The sequence below is a fragment of the Gallus gallus genome, chromosome 9, assembly GCF_016699485.2.
Source record: "Gallus gallus isolate bGalGal1 chromosome 9, bGalGal1.mat.broiler.GRCg7b, whole genome shotgun sequence".
NCBI classification, from domain to species: domain Eukaryota; kingdom Metazoa; phylum Chordata; class Aves; order Galliformes; family Phasianidae; genus Gallus; species Gallus gallus.
The window spans coordinates 14,722,383-14,748,316 of NC_052540.1; the positions used below are offsets into that span (position 1 = coordinate 14,722,383).

General features: G+C 46.6%; 2 protein-coding genes across 11 annotated transcripts in view; one reads left to right on the top strand and one right to left on the bottom strand.

Moving 5' to 3' along the window:
• The window catches only part of RUBCN (rubicon autophagy regulator), a 27,714-nt gene extending 16,340 nt beyond the window's left edge, over positions 1-11,374 (bottom strand). For 4 of the 7 annotated variants that reach the window (XM_015291466.4, XM_015291464.4, XM_015291465.4 and 1 more), the window contains exons 1-5: positions 9,074-9,133; positions 4,172-4,325; positions 2,271-2,354; positions 1,288-1,447; positions 178-284 (exon numbers count right to left, since the gene is read on the bottom strand). In XM_015291466.4, coding sequence (XP_015146952.1) covers positions 178-284; positions 1,288-1,447; positions 2,271-2,354; positions 4,172-4,325; positions 9,074-9,111 — 543 coding nt within the window. In that variant the 5' untranslated portion in view covers positions 9,112-9,133. Of the gene's footprint in view, positions 1-177; positions 285-1,287; positions 1,448-2,270; positions 2,355-2,593; positions 2,797-4,171; positions 4,326-9,073; positions 9,134-11,274 lie in introns of those variants that run through there. The other 3 variants (XM_015291467.4, XM_040705659.2, XM_040705658.2) reach the window with 3 other exon arrangements.
• A 121-nt stretch (positions 11,375-11,495) lies between these two features.
• FYTTD1 (forty-two-three domain containing 1) lies at positions 11,496-24,915 on the top strand. Of its 4 annotated transcripts, none has more exons than XM_015291407.4 (9): positions 11,496-11,655; positions 13,849-13,980; positions 16,769-16,914; positions 17,898-18,010; positions 19,026-19,122; positions 20,062-20,123; positions 20,858-20,932; positions 21,705-21,831; positions 22,848-24,915. In XM_015291407.4, exons 1-9 carry the CDS (start codon positions 11,553-11,555, stop codon positions 22,941-22,943), a joined length of 951 nt encoding a protein of 316 aa, XP_015146893.3. In that variant the 5' UTR covers positions 11,496-11,552; the 3' UTR covers positions 22,944-24,915.
• Positions 24,916-25,934: the final 1,019 nt, after the last annotated feature.

Genomic DNA, 25,934 nt, shown 5'->3' on the forward strand with positions numbered 1-25,934 from the left:
CGAGGTGCCTCACTACATACGTCTCCTCCCATCCCCCTGACCCCCTCCTTTTGCTATTTCCAAGTCCAGGCCCTTGTCCAAGGGTTCTGTGTGCTCTGAATGCAATATTGTATGAGCAGCCACAGCAGTACAGCATTTAGGGAGGGCCAGATGCAGAAGCCAGGGGTCTCATCTCACCATGGATGTGTCGATCTGAGCCAGCAGCCTGGGGTTGTTCTGCTCGACAGCCTCCAGGCACTGCAGCATGGCCGTGACGTGGGCGTCACTGAGCAGGAAGGCTGTGTCTGCAGAGAGAGAATTGCTGTCAGGGGGCTTTCTCCCCACCGCCACCAGCATGAGGGTAGCAGAAGGCATATGATACTATTCCTGCAGCAGTCTGCAAGGAAGAAATTGTCAGAAAAGCCACCAAGGTGCTAGATATAAAACCTGTCAATTTCAGGAAAAACCTTCAGGAAGAGGAGGAGGTGAGAGCCTTCCTGAGCCAGCCAAAACCTGAGCCAAAAGTTTCGCATTCCAAATTATTGTATCTGGTTCAAGGTTTTGCCTTAATTTGGGAGCTACCGAAAAACTTCTCTCTTCTCTACTCTAAAATACAAGATTAAAGAAAGATCCTGTCCCAGATCAGTTTAGATATCTTTGTCCTTGCTATCAATCAAGTTTTCACAAAAGTTCTTAATGTGCACAAAGTTGCACAAAGGGCTTCAATTTTCACCTACAAAGGAGAAGCACAGCTGCATTTCCACACATCAGCAGAGATCAGAGCTCCATCTCTTTGTTTAGAAATATTCCAGGGGACAGAAAAAAAAAACCAAAAAAACATTATTTGAAACAGATTCAAAATTGACTTTCTTTGCACATTTTGTTTCTTTGTAATGGGAAATGCATTTCTCCAAGTTTGCAGACCAGGACGCAGGCTCAAGACCAGACTGCTTGACTACCTGCAGCAGAAACCTTTAAGCCCATGCAAAAAAGCTGCTACAGCCTGACCTCCCAAGAGGAAGAAAATGAAGATATCCAACACATTCAGACTTGCTCAAGCTCCTGTTAGGGCAGCAAGGAGGGCCCAGACAAGCAGGACCAAGCATGCTGCAGACAAGCTCACTGCAGAAAGCTAAAGCTCAGCTCTTCTGACCTGCATCCCTGCACTTACAGTATGGACACAGCACGCTTTGTCTGACAGCACAGACTGCACAGATGCAAACTACCTTTTCTGCTGCACCCCTCAGTCAAGCGTGACTTGGAAAATCTGTTTTCATACAAGGATGAAAAAGAGCCATTTCTACTTACCTGCGTAGAACTTCCTTATGTACTGCCTGTTCCCCAAGAGAGGTCTGAGCTGTGCTGAGAGGCAGTGGAACTGCAGGCTGTGCTGCAGCCACAGCTGTGCAATAGCTTGGTCGCTGTGGCTGTCTGGGCTGGGCTGGCCGTTCTCATGCAGGCTGATGAACTGGAAATGAACCATGAAGGCACAAGTTAGGGCAAGAAGAAGCAAGCAGAGGAGCAGGGATCGCTCCTCCTCACAGTTCTGCAGCGCCAGGCACTGTTGGTGAGAACACAGTCACATCTGAGCAGCTACCAAGAGAGCACAGGGAGACAAAAGCACCAGAGAGGAACAACACTTCAAAGGTCAGCCAGCACCGGTGACCAAAGTCCTACCCACAGCCACCAGCAATATGAATTTCAATGGCATGTTCTCCCACCCCTGACCTGGAGGGACCCCACACTCCCAAATCTAATTGCTTTCCTGCGGTGATGGTCATGTTCTTGCTGACACATTAACTGATGTGAACATCCTTGCTGCTCTACACCAGACTGCAGTGAAGGGCACAGACTCTGCTCACATGTGACAAACAGCAGCATGGGGTCCTTCAGGACACAGGGCACCGAGGGCTGAGAGCATCCCTGTGCATCAGCACACGACAGAAGCCAGGCACAGAAGAGCCAAATGAATGGTCAAGGCCAATACACAAACCAGAAATGGGATAGATGAAATCTCTGGAGATTTGTACAACAGCATAAGTCCCCGCTGTGTGCACAGAAGCACCGCTTGTGCCAATTCCCTTGGTGATGCCTGCTGTACCCAACCAAGTGGAGCTGGAGGCCAGCCTGTGGGAACTAAGCAGCTTACTGCCTAACCCTAAACCACACCAGGTTCCTGGGATGTGGCTCACACACAACCACAGAGCTAGTTCGTCCCTCACCAGCGGGCTCACGGCCCGGCTGCCTTCCTCCCCCAGGCTGGGCACACCAAGGCACCCACCAGAACTCACCTTCTCCAGGTGATGAGCAGAGCTGGGACTCAGTCGGCGGATGTCCTTCACGAACTGCCAGTAATCCTTCTGCCTGCAGTACACCTGCCGGGAGAGGCTTGGTTAGGGCCCACCATACACATGAGCGAGTGACACCACAATGACAGTACAGCTGGCTTAGAGAGCGACGAGAGGGCGTTCAACCCAGAACTTGTCAGGAGCTCCCACACCACTGCTCCCTTCCTGCCAGAGATGGACCTGGAGCAGCAAGCAACACAAAACACATCCCAGCAGAACCTGCAACAATCGCTGTCCTCCCGTGCCAGTTGCCAACAAGGACATACCAGCGTGGCTGAGCACCACAGATAAGAAATGTGATGCAGCACGTTCTTGGCATTGCATTCCTATCAGCTCCTTACTGCTGTCTGCCTTGGCTTTGTTCCGACAGTGACTTACTTCTTCTTAGTTATTCTTCCAGTCAAAGAGGAACTGCAGAAGAGTTGTTTTCCTCAACACTTTATCGTGTTTAAGTACAGCCCCAAATGTCTCTCTGCAGAAAAATGCGGATTTTTTTTCCTCCACCTCTGCTTCCTCTTTCACAAGTGTCAGAGGAAGGGGTTTTGTTTTGTGGTTTACTTGTTTGGGTTTTTTTTTGTTGTTTCTATTTTTCAGACTAGAGCACCAACACAGAAATTTCACCCTTTTATATCCAATTGGGGTTTTCCAGATAAAATAATAAAATTCATACAATAGTTTAAAAATCTCTTACAATGTACATACAGATTTATTTATTTTATTTCTAGTCATAGCAAAAAAAAAAAAAAAAGCTGATACAAAAATATATAGCTAAAAGGAAGTTTTTCCAGAGTAAATATAAGAAAAATCCTGCTAGGAAGCTGTACTTCTATGGGCCTCCCTTTGTAGTTAGTACAGATGGAGTATATAGGAGTATATAGATATAGAGACATACAGGGAGAGAGAGAGAGGGTATATATAGGCAAAGCATTTCTAAGAAAGAACTGCCTTTGCACACAGCATTGAGAACAGCACTGTGCTGCCCTACTTTGCAGGTGTCTGTTTCCTCAAGCTGTGACATGAACTGTTACCAACACACAGACAAGCAGAAATCATTCCAGTCTCACTTCCAAAGCCTACGAATAGCATGTCTATCAGGAGAGCACTGCACTCCTCACATTTAAAGGGTAACTTCTCTCTCTGCTCAAAGGAGATCACTGGCTGCAGACTGATGGCACAGGGCATCACTTGACCAAGTGCTGTGTGCAGCTCCCAAATCCAAGTAACAAAGCTGGGATCGACTTTTCCATTGCATACGTGGAGCTTTACAGCTCCGGGCCCCAGCTGTGCAGCCGTCCTGGCTCCTCTGCACCTGGAGATGCCTGCTGTGTTGGAGCTGGTGGGAACCCTGCTCGAGGCATGCCCTGCAGGCTTGATGTAATTCTTGTTGAGAAACAACTGCGGTAATTGCAAGCTGAAGGGGAGATCTTCAGCCTCTGCAGAGGCTCTCCAGAGCAGGAAAGAAAAATTCTTCCCAGCAGTCATGGAGATGGGGACAGCTGGATGAGAATGGTGGAAGCTGGATACAGGCCCCTTTCACACAGAGCGCAGATCCGGCTGCCAGCCCCGCTATTCACACAGCTAACCAGAACCAGCCAAGGTCTGAGGCTTCTCTTGCCAGGCCTCGCTGGGGAGTTGTCCAAGTACACACAACGGGAGGTTGGCTCGTGGCGCATACAGCACTACTGTTTTGCTGCAGGATGCAGCGCGACCAAGGGAGGAGTAGGCCTCTCCTCAGCAAAAACACCTCAAAAGCACACATGATGGAAGGAACGCAGGCACGGGGCCTTCTGAGGCAAGCTCAGCTGCTGCCACAGGACCGTGGTATGGATGGGACTGAGGCCTACCTTGTCGTGGATGAGCCCATGGTACAGGATGCTGTGCATGTCCCTGCAGAGCCGCTCCAGGCCGCCATACTTGGACCAGACGTTGGGGTTGCTGGTGGACACCAACCCTTCCACTGTGGTCTTCAGGTTGCCCAGCAGCTTCCAGTGCTCTTTCCTGCAGAGGAACACAGCAGGTCGATAATGAGCATCAGATACAGGGCACAAGGAGCTTCAGAGCAGGCCAAGCTCACTCCAAATGCTCTGGTCAGAGTGAAACCTTTGGTGGTTGCAATGTATGTTTCATAGATTCATAAACCACAGAATCACAGAACAGCTTGGGTCGAGAGGGACCTATAAGCCCAGGCAGTCCCAGCCCCTGCCATGGGCTGGGTGCCCCCACCTGCTCAGGCTGCCCAGGGCCCATCCAACCTGGCCTTAAATGTGCATTCCTGCAGGGTTTTAACAAAAGCTTTGGAGATAACGGTCTAGAATGAAACTTTAACCTTTACATTGGCAAGAGAAAGCCCCGGTGTTTCAGCCATCCGAAATTAACCAGATTGCCAAAATAAATAAAACAAAACAAAACAAAACAAAAAAAGGAAACAAAGAAAAAAAGGAAAAACTGCTTTTGTTTTTGTCCTCGTGGATTAAAATGTGGGCTGCAAACTTCTTGCAGTGCAAAGAAGCATGCTATCAAGCAATATAATCCCACTACTTAAAAATAAGCTTTTCTTGAAAATAGTCCCATTTTGAGAGTGCTTTATTATTTCAAAACTGATTAAGTGAATGAGCTGATAATAAAATATTGGCTCTGCTTCAAGCTCCCCTGTAGCAGGTCTCCATAGGGAAACCTCACTGGCTTTAGCATTTACCTAAGCTTAGCTCACCAGGCAGCCCAGCCAGCCAGCAAAGCTTGTCACTTGTCACAGCAGCTCTGCAGCCAGGCTGCAATTCGTCAGCAAGCCTGAACACACTGTGAACACACAGATCAGAAGGAATGTGCTCACGCACAGTTCGATAGCAGCACCGCTGCCCAGAAGAGAGGCAGCTCTGTGCAGGGCTGTGAAAGCCGCACTGCAGGAATTCCTAGAGCCACACGTTGCAGCCGATGCCACATCATCCTCTGCTGCTTGTAGCCCCATCCTGTCTGCCACACTAATGGTAGAGAGAACGAAGCACGAGGACATGCCACTACAGGGGATGAGGCAGAAGGAAATTCTCAGCAAATCAGCCAGCCTGTGTAAGGCTGGGGAACTGCTAAATTGAGATGTTTCTACATTGCATCAGACTGGGCAGCTAAATGTTAGTAGATCCAGAGAAAAAATCAGCAGTGGAGACGTGTTTGCCTCTAGCCCTCAGGTTTGCACTGGTTTGTGCCTGGACAACGGGCAGCTGTTTTCAGATCAGCCTAAAGATCAGAGTTTAATCATAGATTTCCAGCAAGCAGGTTTATCTCAGGAGAGAATGAACTAAACCAAAGGCAGTGTCCTGGAGGAGATGTGACCTGAAGAGACACCGCAAACCTCATTCTTCTTAACCAAGAGGCTTTTCCAGCCCTGCCCCCCCGCACCGAGCTCTGAGCAGTGGCACTGTCCCTGGCCAGAGAGCAGCTGCTGAGCACAGAGCTCCACCAGCTCCTCCCCAAGGTCCTTCCAACACTCAGAGTGAGGAAACGCAAGTGAAAGCTCAGCCATGCTGCTCACTTTCCAGGTCTGTGAGTCAGGGAAACTCCCACCTCGTTATTTTGTGCTATAAAAAGCATGCAACGAGCACAGAGATGCAGGGCAGCAGAGCCTTGTGCTCAAAGACCTGCCTCGGTGCAGGGGCAGCTGTGCTCCCCCAGAGGTCGGGAAATAGGGACTCCAACACAAACAAACCCTTACACAAAATAACATAACAGTGCCTCCGCCACTGCGCTCAGCACGCAGGAAACAGGGAGCACAATTAGAGCACCTTGGCAGAGATGATTCAGAATACCTCCCAAAAGTCAATTAAATCCCTCAGTCAACAGAGAGACTCCCACGGGATGGGACTCATTGGCCCAAATGATTCAAAAGCATTTCACAAGTCGGACGCTTAGGACTCTGCCCATTCCCATAGGACTCTACCCATACCCAACATGCAGCTGCCCCTGGGCTGGAACACGGTGCACGCAGGAAAGCATGCAGTGACACAAGCCCAAAGAAATGAAGAGCCACACACCTGGCTGCAGGTGATAGGGAGGCAACGCACAGCTAACTGCCCTCAGCTTGGCCTGGACTCGTGGGTTAACCCTTAATTTGTGGCAGGATCTGTTCCTCTCTCACTGACAGAGCTGCCGGGAGGGATGGAAAAAGATAGGGTGCCAGCTGCCCTCAAGTTCCCCATTTCAGCAGGTGTTCAGAGCAGTACGGAGAAATCTGCTTGGTTTTGTACCAAATAAGGAGAATTATTTGCTAGCTGTTGTAAAAAAAGCCCCACTCACCCTGACCTGACACAGGGGTGAGGCAAATTCAAATCACAGCATGAAAATATTTCTACTTCCAGGAAGGACAAAGCAAGCAACACACCCAGGAGAGGTCACAGTACATGAGCAGACGTTCGTCCGCAAGGGACGTGTGTGCAGCTTTCCCTGTGCCCTAGAACAGCCTGCTTTCCCTATCCATACCAGCTGAGTGTGTTTATATAGCTCCTTGCCATACCCCAAATGCTGGGCTTGGGAGAAAGGAATAGAGCTGGCAGGACTGGGGTCAGCCCGCTCAATACACGGGCCATCACCTGAAGCAGCTCAGCTGGAGTCAGGGATGTGCTTGAATGCACTGTGATTTATGTTTTCCAGGCGAGAATCTGGACGTGATCGGACTGCAGAGGAGACTGCTGAGGAAAAAACAGCTCGAGCTCAACAGGAGCAGCAGCATTTCCCTGGGGAAGCCACGGCTGGGGTGTGGCTGCACTAAATGGGGTTATAGTCTGAAGGGTGGTCTGGTGCACCGCTTCATACAGGAAAAAAGACAATTCTGCCCTGGATGTGCTGCAAATGAATTGGTCATTATACGAGAGCCTGATAACACGGGATATCAGTGAGACCGCAGGAACATCTCTCTCCCTCCCTATAGACACCCTCTGACTCAGCCCCCACTTCCAACCACCAGCTCTGTAGGTCTGGGCACTCCCTCTCCTTGCTTTACCACGTCAGCTCTATTCCAGATACAGTCAGACCAACCTGTGGTCAGGAATTGTTCCAAACAGAACCGAAACTTTTGCTTTGCAGTAAGAAAAGAAGGAATAGAGCCTTGCAGCTGGAAATCACTTAACGGCACTGCTGATGAAAATGATGGGGAAATTTTGCAGGAAATTCTGCTTGTGCTCCCAGGGCTTTCTCAGACCTTCCATGCTAGCTGGGGCAGGAACAGCTCCTGGCCAAGTCAGCAGGGGTGACTCAGGGCAGGTGTAGGGAACAACGCTGCTGAGTCAGGTAAGCTTTATTTAAAAGAAAAAAAAAGCATCAAACTAGAATCATGGAGGTAGATGACATATCCAAACCTGAAGCCTTCTTACCAACCATGTGTGCTGTGTGCACCCCTGCGCTCTGCAGGAGGCACCAAGCAATGGCTGCTGTGTACCTGGAGGCATCGCCTGATCCTTCTTAGCACACTAAGGAGCTTGGGCTGAGGGTGCTGGGGTCATTTGTGGGCAACAGCAGGGTGACTTCTGCTACATTTCCCAGGGACACAGCCTGCAGCAGGTACCTGTGGCTGTGTGCACAGTGCTATGTGCACGGGTTCCCCTGACAACAAGCAGCAAATTTCCTTCTGCTTTGCTGCCTGCTCAGTGCTTCTGGGAAAAGAAATTAAAGAAATGCTGGCTTCATGAGATCCATCTACAGCAATGGCAAATGGCTCACAAGGCAAAGGGAGTCCCTGAGCTCCCCTTGCCCCACAGCACCCTGCCTGCCTGGGAAACCCTGGGCCACAACCTAGGGCACCTCACCGGGAATTAGCATGCCACATCATTTGCACAGGGGACAATGAAGCTGTGCCAGGCCCCTGCCAGAATCCTCCCCTAAAACCCAAACCCAGCACAGACAGCTCCATGCGCAGGCAGCAGAGGGGACGGTGCCACCTCTTCCCCCGGAGCTGTGGCACTGCATCGGCCCCGCACGATGCACAGTGATGCAGACTGGCAGTGCAGGACCAGTGCTTGTGGAGGTGAGAACAGCACTGAGATAGTTCTGGAAAGAAGCGAAGCAAACGCAGCCACTCCATCCCTTCTGCCACCCAGCCTTTCTGCACCCGCAGGGTCTGAAACACCGGCTCAGAGAGGGTCAGCAAACCACGCTACCCAGGCAGGCAGCCCGAACCTGGGCTACGGTTCTAAAAGCACCGGCCGCCCTCTTGCAGCAGATACCGCCGGCAGAGCAGCCCGGGCGCTGAGGCTGTCAGATAAGGAACGCCGCTCTCTCGGATCAGGTTTCAGCGAACCTCTCCTCCCCGGCTGACATCCGTGCTGCGCTCCTGACACGAGCACGAACCAAAGACCTGCAAAAACCTGGAGCGAATGGGAATTACATCGGAACGCCTCCGGGCGCGGGGTGCCCCAACCCGACCCGGGGGACTCGGGGCGCTGCGCAGCGCCGCTCCCACCTGTCACGGCCACGTGCGCTCAGCGGGAGCCCGACGTTTGGACTCGTATAAAGACTGAAGCGACGCCCGCAGCCCGATCGAGGGCGGCACGGCAATCCGAGCCCGGCGAGTTGCGTGGGCATCGGCACGGCGGAAGCCCGGCGGCTGCCGCTCTCCCGCGTCCCCGTCCCCACGCGTGTCCTCGCCCAGCTACAATCGCACACCACCGCCGTCCCCCCGCGCACCGATCCCCCCCCCCCGGCGCGTCCCGTCCGCGCTGCGATCGGCGCTTGTCGCCGCGCCCCCCCACGCGCGCCCCCACCTGCTCTCCGCGCGCCCCCCGCGGGGCTCGACCTCCATCCCCGGCGCGCGCGGCCCCGCCGCCGCCACCGCCCCGCCGCCGTCACGTGGAGGGGGAGCGCCCGCCCCGCCCCCCCGGCTTCAGTCATGGCCGCCGCAGAACTACAACTCCCGGCGTGCCCCGCAGCCTCCCGCCGCTCAGCGCTTCCCAGCGCGCCCCGCGCGGAGCAATGACTACAGCTCCCGGCAGGCGGTGCGCGCAGTGTGCCCGGGCCGAGCGGGGGATGCGGCGCGTGGCGTTCGAGCTTTGCCTTCGCGGAGTTCGCGCTCCGCTCCCCGGTTACGTGGGCACGGTGCCCGGCTGTGCCCCGCGGGGGATGGGGCTCTGGGCGTCCAGCTCGCTATCAGCCCTGTAATGAGGTGTTAGCACCGGGAGCGAGCTGCAGCGGGATAACTATCCCTCACCGGAATAACCGCTCACCGCATCCGGCACCGGGGAGGGCGAGAACGTGAGGAAGCAGAAACAAAAGCCGCAGCACCGGCCGGCACGGCTCGAGGCTGCTTGTGCATTGAGCACGGAGCTGGGTGCGAAGGGCTCTTTGCGGCATGCGGTGTAGGGGGTGTGGAAAAGGCGGCGCTGCTGCGGGACTTTCTGCCAGCGAAATGAAGCTTAAAAGGGGAAGAAGCGCTGCTGCCACCGGGCTGAGGGCCGTCAGTGCCAGCTTACAGGGCTAAAAACAGCTCCGTGTGTCTGCAGAGTTGTTTGATGCCTCAGAGACCGAAAGTTTCTGCTGTCTTTGCATAGTGAGAGCTTCCTGGGGCTGTGCTCTTAATAGCACTCGCTGCTGTGTATGTGCCATATGGAGCCGACATCACTCAACCACGTGCAGACACGATCCCAAGGGCTAGACAGAAAACCAGGAGCTGATGGTTCTCTATCGTCCTCACGTTATTTTAGCCATTTAGAACACAATAAAAGCACTCTTCAGCGTTGTAACGCTTGTTTGGATTTCTGTTGGCCTCAACAGATGGCAGCTGGTCTCCTGTATGGATAATAACTGCAACGAATGGATGTGGTACAATCTGGATCTGGTCTGATTTCCACCTGCCACGAGGGCAGGCAGCATCTGCCACCTTTGCAGTTAGCATATTTGTTTGGGGTAAGCGGTGTTTGTTTGTCAGTGTGAGGCAGTCACCAGATGGAGCCGCACCCTGTAGCATCACAGGAACTGATTATAAGACAGAGGAAGACAGAAGAAAATGGGGATAGTACTCACAGCCTTCTGCACTGTGGTCATGGGCTCCTGCTTGGATGAAGGGCAAATCTCTCGCTAGCTGAAGATATCCTGTGACAATAACTGAGCCATTCTTTGCTAGCCAGTATAATTCAGCAAGTGGAACATCCAGATTCGTTTTATTGGCCTCACGTTAAAAGGAAGAGATGTATAAATTGATGGAACGAGGCCTTGACAGTAATCTGTAGTGCTGTCACTCTGGCTTTTCATGATTATAAGTCTAGAGGGATCTCAGGCTTGGCAGTGAAAGGACAAAGGACAGCTTGTTTAGACGTTTAGATGAAGGTACCTCCCAGCAGAGAAGGACAGAACTGTGCCAGGTATGACGTGCACAACTGATCTGTGTGCTGGGTACTTTGGATGGTGCGTTTTCTATGGCCTCTAAGGTCACACGGGAGGTTCAGGCTGTGGCAGGGGATGATTGCTGTGAGCAGGGGAAGCTGATAAGGATCTTCCTTTCAGCGTTTATCACCAGGTTCTGAGGGGAGCCCAGCCTGTGTGACTGTGTTGTTTGCCTCTCTGTTCCTCCCTTTGGTACCTCTGGAACTCTCTGTCTGGTTTCAGCCAACCACAAGCAAGACGTAGGAATTTCAATGGCAGTTGCAGTCCCTTCATAAAGCTCCACCAGACGAAGGAAAGAAGCACTGCTGAGTGACAAAGAGGCAGATCCCTGCCGGCCGGGCCTCACTGAGAGAGCAGTCACCAACTGCTGGCCCATCAACAACGCAAACGTTTCCAAGGGGATGGAAATAACACGAGCAAAATAAGGCCTTGCCATCATCACCAACGGGCCTCGCCATCAGCACCTTCCCCACGGGAGGCCACACCCTGCACCTCGGCCTGCAGCAGGCCCTGTAGCAGAGGACAGGCCCGGGCTGTCGCAGCACAGCCATAACCGCCTCCTCCCGCGCCCCCCGCCCCGCTGTACCTGCTCCTCCCGGCCGCCAGGGGGCGTCGTGCCAATTCCCGCGCGGGAGGGGTGGAAGAGGCAGCACGTCTCCTCGGCGCAGGCGTCCGCGCTCACGGCTGAGGAGTGGTTGCCGCGCATGCGCCAGCGGCGTAAGGTGGGGGCATGTCCGGGATGACGGCGTTAGGCGAGGGTTGTGGCGCATGCGCCGTGTGCGCGCCGCGCCTGCGCACGTCCCGCTCGCAGTCGGTTGGGGCGGTCGCGGGGAGACGGCGGCGGCGGCGGTCCTGCGGGCGGCCATGAGCGGGTTCGGGGCCGCGGCGTTGCTGTCCGGTTCCTCGGCCGCTGCGGGGACCCGGAGCGGCAGCAGCGACAGCCTGGAGAAGATCGACATGTCCTTGGGTGAGCGGGGCGCCGCGGGGAAGCGTGAGGGGCTGCGGCTGATCCGAGCGCTCGGTGAGGGGTGGGCGGGACGGAGCGGGGCCGGGCCGCGCCCGGCGGGGGTCAGCAGGCCGCGCCCCGCTTCCCAGCAGCGTCTGAAGCTGGTAAGCTGCTAGGTTTCCTCTGGAGCTCGGCTGAGATACTTCGTCAGGCAAATAAAGCGCGATGTTACCTTTAGTACTCGGTTTCTTGTGTCCCCCCGCGGGCCGCCCGCAGCAGGAAGGTGGGCGGCCTCCGCCTGGGCCTCGCGGGCCTCCAGGTGTGTCCCAGAGCCCGGCCGCAGTGCTGCGTGTGGTGGCCCAGCAGTGCCTTAGGCCGGTGCTGCTCTGATCCTCCGTGCCGAGCCCACCTCATAGCTGAGGGCACATCGGGTGTATTCCTGAAGCACATCTTTCGCTCCAGTTATATTCCCAAACCTGCTGTTCTGTGCTCCACGCTGTTATCAAAGAATGTTGTGTTGGAACTGAGAGATCTGCTTTGAAAAGTGAAACCGTGTAACAAAAGGCTTGGCTTTTGTGGGTCACCTTATATACATCCTCTTATTGTATGTATTCCCTTTGTGGATAATCCACTGCTGTTCTTTGTTCCTCTGATGGAGATGACTGGTGAAATGATGTTCAGAGTTCTTCTGAATGCGGAGTACCACTGCAGTATTTCTCTAAGTCTCTTTGTGGAGTCGCACGCTGAATCTTTTTACCCAAGCAAGGTTGCTAGAAATAACTCCATCACTTCTCAGTAGCCAGCTATTTTCATAAAGTCAAATGTTTTCTTATCTGACCAAGTTGGCTTTTGAATTTACCAATGCTACGTGTTCTGGACGTTGACTGATAACACATGGCAGAGAATTGTTGTGCTGTCATGGTGACGTTTTGTTTACCAAACTCTTCCGGCTGGCGGTGTCCCTTGACTTGCTCAGTTGCAAGGCATGAGAACAGCTTCATCTGCACCTACTGTCCCTGAGTTGCAGTTTTATGACCTGCTGGAGGCAAAGATGCAGTCCCACATCTGGCACAGTGTCAAAAAGCTGACATAATGCTGATCTGGGGAACCTTAAGATCTGGATCTTCATGTTGAGAGTTTTCTCATGTACTAACAAATATTAAACTTTTTATTGCTAGCGTGTTATGTGCTCTGAGACTAAGCTTCCAGCATGACAATGTTCCTACGTTATTCTGCTGTTTCAGGTGTAATTTTAAATCTCTGATCTCAGACAAAATGGGAGAATGCTTTGGTCTGTCTTAGCTAACAAATGCGTAATGTCCCAGATATCCTTCATTTCCCCAAATAAGAAAATAGCTGAAAAGTAAGTTCTTTTATTTAAAAAAACTTTCAAGCATATGTGCACCAACAACCATCTCCCAAAAAATGGGAGTTAAGGTGGAGCAGATGAGCTGTGAAGCAAGGGCCAGTGCTCACTGAGTGTGGTAGCCTATCGCAGGTACAGGGGGGTGGAGTTAAATGGTAAAGAAGATCCTATAGAAATCCAGCCCTAAGTGACCTGTACCAGCATCCCTTTTCCTAACAGATTTTTGTTTCCAAATTTTCATTCATTTTTGTAGCAAAATAACCTGATTTTCCCTTACTGTTACTTCAATGGCATACAAAGCACCTGGTTGCTTTACTGCTGTCTCCTGAGCCAGCTAACCTGATCAGCAGATGGGATCACACTGCATTAACGTGATTTGCTGTAGACAGACCTGTCAGATTTTCATGAGTTTATCTTGCACATATTCATAAACCTATTAATAAAATACTCAACGTTGTTTCCTAAGATAATAAATAAGATGATTGTTTGGATTGCAGATATTTTTTCCTATCATCTGAACCTGAGTGAACATATAAAGATAGCCTCAGTTTTCTTTGTCTGATTTTTATTAAGTAACATGAGATGAAAGTGCTGTGTATTGAACAGGTATGTTGTCTGAAATCTAGGAGGCATGAGGATGAGACAGGTTGATCTTGTCTTTAATTGTATACAAAAACTAACAGAGATAATATTTCTGGAACCTTAACTTGTATGTGCTGGCTTTGCAAGATTAACCAGTTTGTTTCACATGATTCTGATCTGCTCAAGTTTTTTCTTTAGATACAGAATGTGTCTGAAATATGTCAAATCTTAGGGTTTTTTTTCTTTTTTCTTCTACTTATTTACAGATGATATAATTAAACTGAACAAGAAAGAAGAGAGGAAGCAGTATTCCCCTAAAATGAAAAGAGGACTTCAGCAGAATCGAACTCAGCAATTCAGGACGCCAGGCTCCAAGTGGGGGATCCAACAACAGAAAGGTGGGTGTAACCATTATGCTGTGACATGTCAGGCCATTGCAGAACTTAGGCACTTGATGGGCACTCCATTAAAGGAGGGATCTGCTTGCCTTCTGATATATGGAAATAGCTTCAGAAATTGTGTTGATATTTTGTCCCCCTTCAGAAAAGGACAGAAAGAGGCTTTGTGCTAAAGCCCGTGTATTAGGAAATGCAGAAGCCTTGCCAAACCTTAGAGCTTTGTGAAAAAGAGCTAGCGTATTTATATACCCTAGGTAGAATTCAACTGCTAGAAATCACAAAAGTAGCTGTAACTGCAGACTGTAGCGCTGCGTCTGGGTTTTACAAATGGATAGTGAAGAGTATCTGAGTTGACTTTTCTTGTTAAGACTATGAGTTGCAAGGGAGGCACCACATCAGCCTTCTTCAGCCTGTTTTTGCCGTGGATTACAACAGCAGGGAATCACATAGGCAGGGAGTAAAGAGGGGAAAAGTGCACAAGAACAGCTTTACTGGAGATTTTCTGAATAACTTGCAGTTTTTTCAATGAACAGGAGTCATTCTGAAAATGATTCCCGTGTGTCTAATACCTGACTGTCATCTGCTAGAAATACAGTCTGTTTTTTCTTACATAAAGTTTTGCAGAGTACCTTTTTAGCACTGCATGATGCTGTATGCAGAAAGTTATCTCCTCAGCTAATGAAGTGTTTAAGTTAGGACGTGCAGATTCTTGCTTAGTAGCATTGATTTAAACCATATGCACATAAGACTGATGCACACACAGTAATCCCCATGTTTTCATTGTCACTGCTTAATGTTTGTTGTAGCAGCAGTTCGTATTCAACAACTTAGACCCGTATGTCTTCATAGCCTACAGAATGTCATGTAGCTCATGGCTCCAGAGGAGTTTTGCTCTTTAGACAGGACAGCATAGCAGTGTTACTGAACCTGTGCATCTTTGGTAAGTTCTTGGAAGTGCAGGAAAGTGTTTTGCTTCAGTTAGGCCAAGTGTAAGAATATCTGTGGGGGTGACAGTGAGTTTAAGTGGTGGACTATCAAACATAGGCTTTTATTTACAACCACAGCTGTCAAATGCAATTGTTCATGATCTAAAGGGCACAAAAGAAGCAAATACCACAACTCAGAGTTTTAGGAAGAGCGCGAGCTTCAAATACAAAATTCTGAATACGGCTGTCTTGGCAGTTACTTTAATCTCTTGGAACTTGCCCTCCTTTTCTGCTTTCATTCTAGGAAAAAGTCAAACTTATTGCAGAATTGCTACCTTCACGTGTTAAAACATTGTGAATAAGTTACTGTTCCCTTCTATACAGCTCTACCCATTTCCTTCCATTGAAGCAAATCTCTCCTATATTGTTTTTGAGCAGAAGGTCTCATTAAACAGTTCTGAGCATTTAAGTTATTACTTGTAACCGGTAAGCAGATTTAGTGCTGCTCCATTGCCATTGAAGTTGCTCTGATAATGGATTGCTACAGAAACCACAAAAGCTCAATGACATTCAATTCCCTCTGGTTTAAAAGTGGCTGCCAAACTCTCTGGAAGGAGGCAAAGAACTTGAGCTGGGACTCTTTTCAGCTCTTGTGGGAAGAAACAGAGAGAAGAACATTGTTCATTTGAATAAAAGTTGTCCTTGGTGATAAACAGAATGCAACCACACAAAACCCTGTGCAGCCTGAGCTAACTTTGAAGTTGTCATTTCATTCAGCAGAGCTTGGTCCAGAGAGCTTGTGAGGTCCCTTGCAGCTTAAATAACTGTTTTTCAGCTCTTCTATTCATAGGGAAGTGTTTGCTAACTGTCCACAGTGTGGTTACATAGCATTTTCTCAAGACCAAATTTATCCAAGCTACATTCTGATCAATGGCTTTGCTTATGATGGTTCCCATCTAGTGAAGAAGTGCAGATGTGTTATCAGTGCCATAACATCACATAGATCAAGTTTAGACGTGTCTGTTGCTGTAGAGCTATCTTCTTAGTCCTAAATTTATCTTACAGTCTGGGGTTCTAGAGGGGATGACTTTGGGGTAAAACCAAGGCACTGTCTGTTTACACAGCATGAAGCTAAATGGCTCCAGACAGGGTTAACCAAACCCTTGAAACTGGAGACTTGAGATGTTTATACTACAGACCTCAGGCTTACAAGCCTTTTATATCTAAAGGCTGCTGACATTTCTTAGTCTTTTCCAGACTGCCATGCAGACTTCTAATTGAAAACACTTTAAACATGATGTAATTTGTATACTGTTTAATATGGTTCTGTGGGCTATTTGCTATGTTCTTTTGTTCTTAAGACATGACTAAGGAATAACTAATCTACATAAATAATCTTGGAAGTTGTTCCTTACCCATCCCCCTTATTTTCTTTATTAAACTGTTGATTTAAAATTTGCTGAACGGCTGGGGAGCTGAATTAGTTGTTTTGGTTTGGTGTTGTTCAGCACTTGATGAAGGTCTGTTTTAGAGTATTTGGTAGTATCCTATGCCAGAAAGACTCTTTAATTATTCCTGCAGATGTGTCACATAACAAATTTTGAACATAATACAATGAGGGAGAGAAAAATGAAGATCTATCCGAGAAGCTGGTTATTGCTATCTAGGTTTAGATCCAAACTTACTGAAATAACCGTATGACCAAACTGTCTCCAGATGCAGTGACAGCTTCTGCTTCAAAGCTTGAAGCGTGCAGCCAAATAACTGCTAATAACTTGTATCACCTGCGTGTCATCTTAACGCAGTAAAATTGTTATTTCAGTAGGAATTTTTGAACTCTTCTTTTTTTTTTTTTTTTGCAGGTTATGGTAAAAATCATTTGGGACACAGAAAGAAGATTGTAGGGAAGAAGCGGCCTTATGGAGTCATAACTGGCTTGGCAGCCAAGAAAGCAATGGGTTCACACAAAGGAATCAGTCCTTTGAACAGACAGCCGCTTAGTGAGAAGGTAATTAATGTGTTTCCAATGGTTTGTGTAACTGCATTAGGTGTAGCCCTGACTCCACAGAAAGAACAGTTTAGAAATGGAACATGGAGGCTATTGAAATACATTCCAGTATGCTTGTTCTATGCTGTGCAGGCATCTGATGCAGTGTTCTGTGAAATGGGGGATGTCCTGGCCAAGTTGCTGTTTGTTTTGAAGGGGATGGTTAATGACAAAGTGTGAAAGCTTTTGAACACTTAATTTGATTGCAAGGCAGGAAAATTCAAGTACAGAAAGATGTTCTGTGCAAGTGTGCTGGTAGTTACTGTGCTTTTACAAGGAAAGCTCCTTTGTTAGGATTTCTTGCCATTTATGTCACTTTGCTAGAAACCAGTGAGCCCACAGATGTGCAAGTGTTAAGCATATGCCTATTATAAAAATGAATTTTATGAGATACTTTTCTCAGTGTGCCTCCTGTTCTGCATTCCTCCAGTGCTTTGTTGCTTACTCCACATAGTCTGGATTTGTAGAGCAGGGACTGCTTTTGGATTTGTGCAGAATAACAATTGTAAAGGTGCATGGAGGATGTATTTTGTTGGTTATAGGGGGAGATAAAAGTAACTGATAAGCTGAGCTTTTTTTTTTTGGCCTGGTAATGAGGGGAATGTATGACTCTTAAAAGTGTAGATGGTATTTCAGAAGTTACAGTGTGTTTTGAAAGGTGAGCATAGCCAAATGTGTTCTATATGTAGCTTGTAAACAAAAGTTGAAGGAGAAGTCTCAGTTACTGTGATATCTGATGAAGTTGGAAGGAGTAGAGATTTTAGGCTTTGTACGTAACCAGTTTCTCCAGCAGTACACAGCAGAACTCAGTCTTCTGATTTTCATATGATACTGAGCAGGTGGTTTAAGCACGTACAGATACACTAACGATTAGTTAATAAACTGAAACATGTATAATGTATACATCATATATACTCATTGCATTCTATTTTCTTATTTTTAAGAACACACAACGGAATTATCCCATTCTGAAAAAGAAACCAAACTTGCAGAGGCAAACTGAAATGCAGAGAAAACAAATTCCAGCCCTCAGGAGACCTGCCCCACTAAGCAGAAGGTAAAATACCATGTCTGTTTTCCAAATTCTTCTTGACAGCTTTCCATAAAGAGTCTCATTTGTGACAGCACTGAGGCCAAGGGAAGACAGTCACAACTGGGAGTAGTAATACATTTGAGACTGTTGATACATGTATGAAGTTTAGCAGAGCTGGAAGCTGAGTGTGAGATGGTCTTGATACAAAGACAGATATTTATTGCTAGGTAGAATACTTGGGAATGACCTACATTTGCATGGACCTGGTATTTTCTTTCATTTACATCACAGGCAACCTATGTGAAAACGGCCACCGTGGGTTCCTGTTGCTTTAAAGTGAGAACCAGTGGAGTGAACTTTCTAAATATAGTGTCTTTTGTGGTAGGTCGTGCCACCTACAGTTTCATGGACGCTATTGCAGGTTTATTTGAGCCAGAACTGATTTATGTCTGCTACAAACTATAACTAAATTGGTTTCTGCAGTGGAAATTTTCACTGTGTGCCTGTTGTGGAAACTGCAAACAAAGCTTTGTTTGCAGTTATCAACACAGCTTTTTTTCTTTTTTTTTTTCATCTAAAAAGTAATGTTTAAAGTGCTGGAGGATAACAAGCAAAATAAAGCAGAATTAATAACCAGGGAAGTAGAATTCCTGATGGCAGGTGCTGCACTTCATAGAATCAAAGACCTCCAAGATCATCCATTCAAACTATCCACCTACCATGAATATATCTCCACTAAACCATGGCCCTCAGTACGAGCTAAGAGATGCGTGGGTGTGATACTTACATAAATGTTTAGTGGTGGACTTGGTGATCTTAAAGGTTTTTTCCAACCTAAATGGTTCTGTTAGTCTGTAATCTCCAGTCCTAGAAATGTCTATGTTTTTGAGTGTGCTTTCTTCCTAGGAGGTGAGAAACTTATTACAATTGAAGTGTTCTACCTCAAAGAGGGAGCTCTGCAGACGTACTTCATAGTTGTCTCTCTGAAATGTCTTCTATCTAGGAAGCCTTCAATAACCACCTTTTTTAAATATGACAGGAATAACGTGCCATCTGCTTTTGCCAGAATTGGAAACAAACTAAATCAGCAGAAAGACACTCGTCAAGCAACTTTCCTGTTTCGAAGAGGATTGAAGGTAACAACACATCACTGAAAATGGCAGTATTGTGCCACAGATTTTAAACTAACCTGTAATACTGATATTAATAAATCAAGTTTAAACATAAAACATGAGTAGAAACTTCAAGTAGACTTTTAAGGAGGCCCATGTTCCTCTGGGGAAATGTACTTCTCTTCAGTTGTTATAGCCCATTGAGTCTTACTTCCTGTTTCGGTGTAGCTGAACTGTTTGAGGGGTGTGGACCTTCTCCATTTCAGGATGGTTGCAAGCTGCTACCTTTTCATCTTACAAGTGTTAGAATGCAATGACAGCTTTCAACAGTTACCTTCAGCAAAATGATAGAGCAGTGTTTCAGAACCTGCTTATGACTATCTTACCTGTGTGCAAAGGATCTCTTAGTTAATTTTGAGTACAAGCAAGAAAAGAGAGAGTGCAGTGAATGATAGCAGTGTTCTCATTTCTCATTTGTGACCTCATCCTATGTCTGCCATGGATTTGACTATAGGTAGTTGCTGTCTTCCATTGACAGGAATTGCAGAATTATAGGCAGGATCGGAAAAAAAGCAAAACCAAACTCATTTAAAATAGCAGTGGAACTTAAGAGGTGTTTTGGATCTTTTGTAGCATATAATCAGATGTTAGCCATGTTTCTCTTGCTGTCCTGGTATCATTTTAATTTGATAAAGTGTTTCCTGAGGTAGTTCTCAAAGATGTTTCCATCTCTTGGTTATTTTATTAATTATTATGTTGAAAACATTTTGTGTTCCTACAGTGATTTCCTTCCAATGTCTTGGAAAAGTAATACGACAGATATTTTTTTATGTCCCTCGGAAAGTAAAGCCCTGTTTGTACAAACAGCTTTCAACTTCTGTTTTTTGTCTGCTCTATCTCCAGCTGCTACAATGACAGCTGAAACAGCATACAAATTCAGTGTCTGTATTGATGTGATTTCAGGTGCAGGCCCAAGTGCAGCCAACAGAAGATCTTGATAATCAGGCAGCAAAAAGGACTCGTCAGTAAGTATTTCAGTTGGAAAACTTCAGTATGGTTACTTGTTTGTACTGTTGTTCTTTGTTTAGTTCCAATTTCTGCTCCTGGTTTTTGTAATATTTTTTTTTTCTGGTTGTTTGGTTTTTTTTGTTTGTTTTTTCACCTGTAGGCATCTCAACTGAGTGACAGTGATCCTCCTCCTACTTTTCTCAGTTGTTTCCTCAATTGTCTTCCAATTTAACCAGGAGGAGTTTGTTTGCATAAGGTGCTTGCAGGATTGAGGGGGAAGGTGACAGCTTTCGAGGAACAGACTAGTATCTGCCATTCATGCATACTGCTTATCATTCACAGCCTGAATGCTCTTTGCAGTTTTGCTGCTGGTAACAAAGCAGGCTGAGTAAGCAGCATATGCCACTGAACTGCAGTATGTCACCTCTTGGATTTTCTACTAACTAGTAGAAACTAACTTGGCTTTACCCGTGGCAAGGAGCATGAATGTCTTAAAGTGAACATTTCAGTCAGTACTGCAGCTTTGGTACACCTTGCCAGCATGGGATCTACAGTTCACCTGATAAGTTTAGATAACATGGATACAAGAATCAATATCCAAGATTGTAGGCTGCATGTGGTCGTCTTATTGACTGACATTTTTAAAGCTTGCACATTGTTTTTTCACAAGAGTTTTAGCAATACATTTGGAGATTATCTGAATGGAATTTCTGTAATGTTTTTGTAAGTGGTTTCTGTGCTTTCAAACTAGATGGCGAACTTCTACCACAAGTGGGGGGATTCTGACTGTATCCATTGAGAACCCAGGAGCGATCATAACCCCAATGTGAGTTTTAAAAATAGTTCTCAAACGTTCTCAATGTAACTGAAATTGCTGTTGTGAGCCATTTAGCAAGTTCCTTATGGATAGTCTCTCATGTGACCTCAGGGTAACAGCTTGTTTTGAAGACTTGCAAGTGTCCCTTTATTGAGTATTTCTGAGCTGTGTTTGAGTAATATCACAGCTGGGCTTCACAAGGCACCTCCCAGTCAGCAGTTCAGACTGGTGTATGGAGTAGAAAAGTGGTGAACTGGTAGATTTTTCACCTTGTCTGCCTCTTCCATTTCAGGCTGTTTTGTGGCTATTTTGCTCCCCTGACTGAATGAAAATGAATGTGCATCTAGTTGATGAGTGATGGTAATTGTTTCTTCCTGATCAATAACGATACTGGGAGAACTGTGTTTAAAGAAAAGCGTTGCTGTATTTGTCTTTGTGAAATGGAAGTTACTGTTGATTCACAAGGTGTTTGATAGCATTTTGTCCGTAAGGAAGACTGTACCAATTTTTATTAAATAGATTTATGAGAATAATTAACCATGAATAATGGGTTTGTCATTGAAAGATAAAATTGCTTCCTTCTGAGGCACTTCCTTTCTGATAACAATAACAAGTGCTTCACTTTTATAGTTCTGCTTGACTTCTGCCTTCTTGAATATGAGCTCTCCTGCTATTTAGCCAGCCTGATCAAGTGGCTTGATGAAAAATTTATAGTTCTGTCTGCAGTAAGGCTTCATTGCATAAAACATGTGTTCACTGTGTCCTGTCTAATCTTTCACAGTTCCCAGAAATTGCGATTAACGCGTACCCCTGTGCCCCCATTTCTGATGAAGAAGGACCAATCTGAAGAGAAGAAGATTCCCAAAGGGGTTCCATTGCAGTTTGATATTAATAGTGTTGGAAAGCAGGTAAATGCAGTTTCATTCCTTAAGTGTGGATGTACTTTCAATGCAGATCAAATCTCGTGAGCCAAGCACTTTCTTCCTAGACCCACTGGTGATAAAGGGAGGGAACTAGTGACTGCTTCTTGTTTCCACTTCCAGTTCTTCCACTAACTTGCTGTGTAACTTCAAGCAAGTACCTGAACTCACTGTTCCTGTTCCTCTGGTTTACATCTTACATGCCCACGTGCTTTAAATGGGATGTAAATTGCTAAATATTTCTAAAAGCCTTCTGGAGTTCCTGCTGTTCTTAAATCAACTAGTGTGTGTAATTCAGGGATGAGCTTCATTTGGTGGCATAGCCTGCATGGAATACTGAAGCTAAATTAATTTATAGAGCAATTTTTGCTGTGTGCCTAGGGGTATTTAAAACAAGAAGAAGAAAAAAAAAATCAAGTGTGATGACATAAGCACTTGAAAGATGAGAAAGTGTTCACTGTTTTAATAAAGATGAGTAATTAGATGCAGAAATCTTAGTGCTGTCCTGGAAGGAATTCTTACTGGCTGACAGAGGGTTAGATGCTGGAGAACTTGACCACAAGATGAGGCTGTTCTTGTAATCAGCTTCTTACTGCCATCTGCAGGAAAACTATGTGGGGTCAGGGCATGGGTCTGGATTTGTTTCTTCTATGAACAAGCAATATGCCAAAAATAGTCTGCTACTACATTGTGACAGTTACTTGAACTTTTGGGCTGGACTTCACTCTACAGCCTCCACTGGACGAACTGGAAAGAAACTACATTATAGCACTTAAACAGCTGTATTTGTTGAAGTTGGATAAAATCTGTAGGGAGAAATGAGCGTAGTAAAAGTGTCCCTTTTCAGTCTGTCTGTCCTCAGTTTAATTTTTGGAATTTTTTTTGAGGATACTGTCAGTCTGGACAGCGTGCGTCATGAGTGAATTCCAAGAGATGGGAGCTCTTGATTTTTTTCAGTGGTGCCGGGAGGGGCTAAACAAAGTTAAACCCTTGTTTTTTTCCAGACAGGGATGACGCTGAATGAACGTTTTGGGATCCTGAAGGAACAAAGAACAGCGCTGTCTCAGAACAAAGGAAGCCGTTTCGTAACAGTGGGCTAACCTGACAAATGGACAAGCACCGATCCCACCTGTCTAAAAGTGAGATAAAAGTGGGCAGAAGAATACCTATGTCACTGAAATTCTCCAGACTTCTTGCTAAGATGGTGTCAGAAATAGTTATCTTTATTACTTCTAGTTTGAACAGTAAAAGACATTTTGCCCTGAAAGGGGGGAAAAGTAGGGAAACTGTTCTGCTAAAGTGACACCATTACCCAGTTGGAACAGATTCTGATGCCCAGATGTTGACAAACCCTTGATTTTGGTTCATCTTGCAATCAATATATAAACATAAAGTTAAAAGCCTTTTTTTTATTTATAAGTACTCAGTATCTGTTCTTTGACACCTTGCTATAGTAAAGATTGTGTCAGTGTTTCATTACAGCTACCATTTTATGGTGTTGGGGACTGCCTACGAACGTTCCTCTGGACAGCAGTTTGGCACAGAGCCTCAGTCCATGAATACTTTGGTAGTGATGTAGCAGCATTTTTCATGGGAGCATTGGTTGTACTTCTTTGTGCTTTTGAAGTTCAACTTTTTTTTTCCTTTCTTTCTTGGAGACTTAATGTTTTGGATCCTCTTTTTCACAAATAAAGCTGTTAGCTGAGACCCATAATATTAAATTGGGATGGAGACTATTCTACTCTTATCCTTTAAAAGTGGTCCAGATCACTTTGGAAGAATACTGCACAGGCATTGTGAAATTAACTTATACTACAAATATCTGGACTTCATTAGCATCATCTGCAGATGGACTATGTCTTGTCTCCTATTTTTTTCTTGAACTATTGCTTACTATTTTCTTTTGTAAGTTGTTTTTTTCCCTCAAACTAAAGGCAATAACCTTACATTTTTGAGTAATTTCATAGGAATAAATGTAACAGCTCACAAGAAGGTCAGTGGTATGGTAGAGTTCCTTACCCTCCCAGGTACAGGATCCTCATCTTGCAGACCTTGCCCTGAGGGGCTTTCTCTGCTTTGTGCAAATGGCCAGAAGCATGCAATCTAATGGCGCTTGTTTGTATATACCAAAGAGAGGTGAGATGTAAAGCTCAGTAGTGGTCAGGCATCTTAAAGCTGGCTGAAGGTGGGGAACGTTGCTGGGAGAAAGCCTGCAGTCCAGTAGTGTACGTGAGGGGTTAAGCAGGAGCATGTGGTCACTTACTTGAGGCTTAGCTTTGTGTGTCCGAATCTGCAGGATGGTAACAACTGAGCCCTTGCCAATACTGGTTTGTATCATCCCTAAAGTTGAGGCACCGGTTCAGAATGAACATACAGATAAAGCTGCTTCCAGCCCAGGATCTGATCAACTGAACATTGTTCTACAGCAATGCAATTTAGGTACAGCCAGGTGAAGGAATGGTCGGCTTGCTGCATCCATAAACGTTTATGGTGTTTGGAGTGGTTTTAATTCTTTTTATTTTTCTTGAAGAGTTTACATTGAACTTCTTACAGAACCAGTTTCCTTGTGGTTTTATCTCAAATTCAGTGTTAACTAGCATTTACTGGGGACTTCAATGTTTAAAAGCATTGACTGTAGACGAGCTTTCATCATGCAGCAGCTTTAAGTCAGAATGCATCCTTGATGCTATATAGTACTTAATCCCTTATATTTGTCAACATGAAAAATACCGTAGCTCAGAAAATCTGAGCTCAGTGGTGTCAAGGTGGGTTTTTCTTACTTACTGATAGGATTTTCTCTGCAAATTCTCCCTGTTAGAATTTGAGTAGATAACGTGGTGTCGCTCGTTCTGTTTCAGTGTATACATTTTCCATGTGCCAGGATGCAACAAAAGAAATCCTTTTGCATCAACGTAGATGCAAAACATTGATGCAATGCATCAAAAAATACCAGTTTGTATTTAATGAGAAGATGCTTTACACTGTACCTTTTGGTATTTTTTGAAGAAGTTATTTGATCTACTCTGAAGCTGTTAATTTTTTTTTTTTTCAAATAAAAAAAGTTAAAGGTTTCGTACTGTCTTGTTCCTATTATAACCACTTGGGTGATGTGTTGGTTATATGAATGTTCTGCTATTTTTCTTAAGGGGTTGTAAGTGATGAAATTGTTAAGAAGGTAACAGTAAGCAGTGTAAATTAAAGAGGGCATGCACTCATTGCCCACATCCTGAAATCAGTCACTTATTGCAGTGGTGCTTTGTAAGCTCACTTGCCTTTACAAGCATGAGTTTGGGAGGTGCTTTCCAGCAGCGCTGTCAAGTTCCGTGGTTGGTGTGGTTATCACACTAGGTACCTTCACCTATCTGCATACTCCTTTTGCTGTGATGTGCCTTACTAATGTCCCTGCAATCCATGCCTTGTGTTGCAGGGTCGGTGTGAGCACCCCGATCAGCGGCTGCAGTCAGCTTCTACAGCGAGCGCTTGGTGGCAAATCTGCAGCAAGCAATGGCGGTGCTGCTGTTAGCTGGGGGCAGAGGAAAAGAGCGCTGCCTGGAAGTGTCAGATAAGGCGCTGCCTGCTCAGTGCTCCCAGCACAGTGCCCAGCTGCAGCACGGGAGCTGTATGGCCGCCCGCTGCAGCCGTGCGGCAGTGCGATGCAGCAGCTCCGTGCTTTCTGGTGGTGTGGCTGGCATCTATTCACAGCCACAGAATCACAGTTGGAAGGGACCCATAAGGATGGACAGGTCCAGCTCCTGGGCTGATAGAACACCACCCAAAAACTGAGGTCTGATACGTCCATCACAAACACCTTTTAAGCTCTGGTGGCTTTGGTGCTGCTATAGGAAGGCACACAGCAGCTCCTACTTTCCCACTTCGTTTAGAAATACACTTTTTTTTCCCCCTTTTGCTGCTGAGGGAGCACAGAGCAGCAGCATCCCGTACCGCCTGGCAGCTAAACTACAGTTTTCCCACAGTGCCGGCGCTGTAGCCGTTGCCGAGGGCAGGTGCGCATCTTCGCATACCGGATTACCCGAAACAACTGACCAAAAAAAGCTCCGAAAGAGCCGCTTTCCGCCGTTTGTTAACCAGCT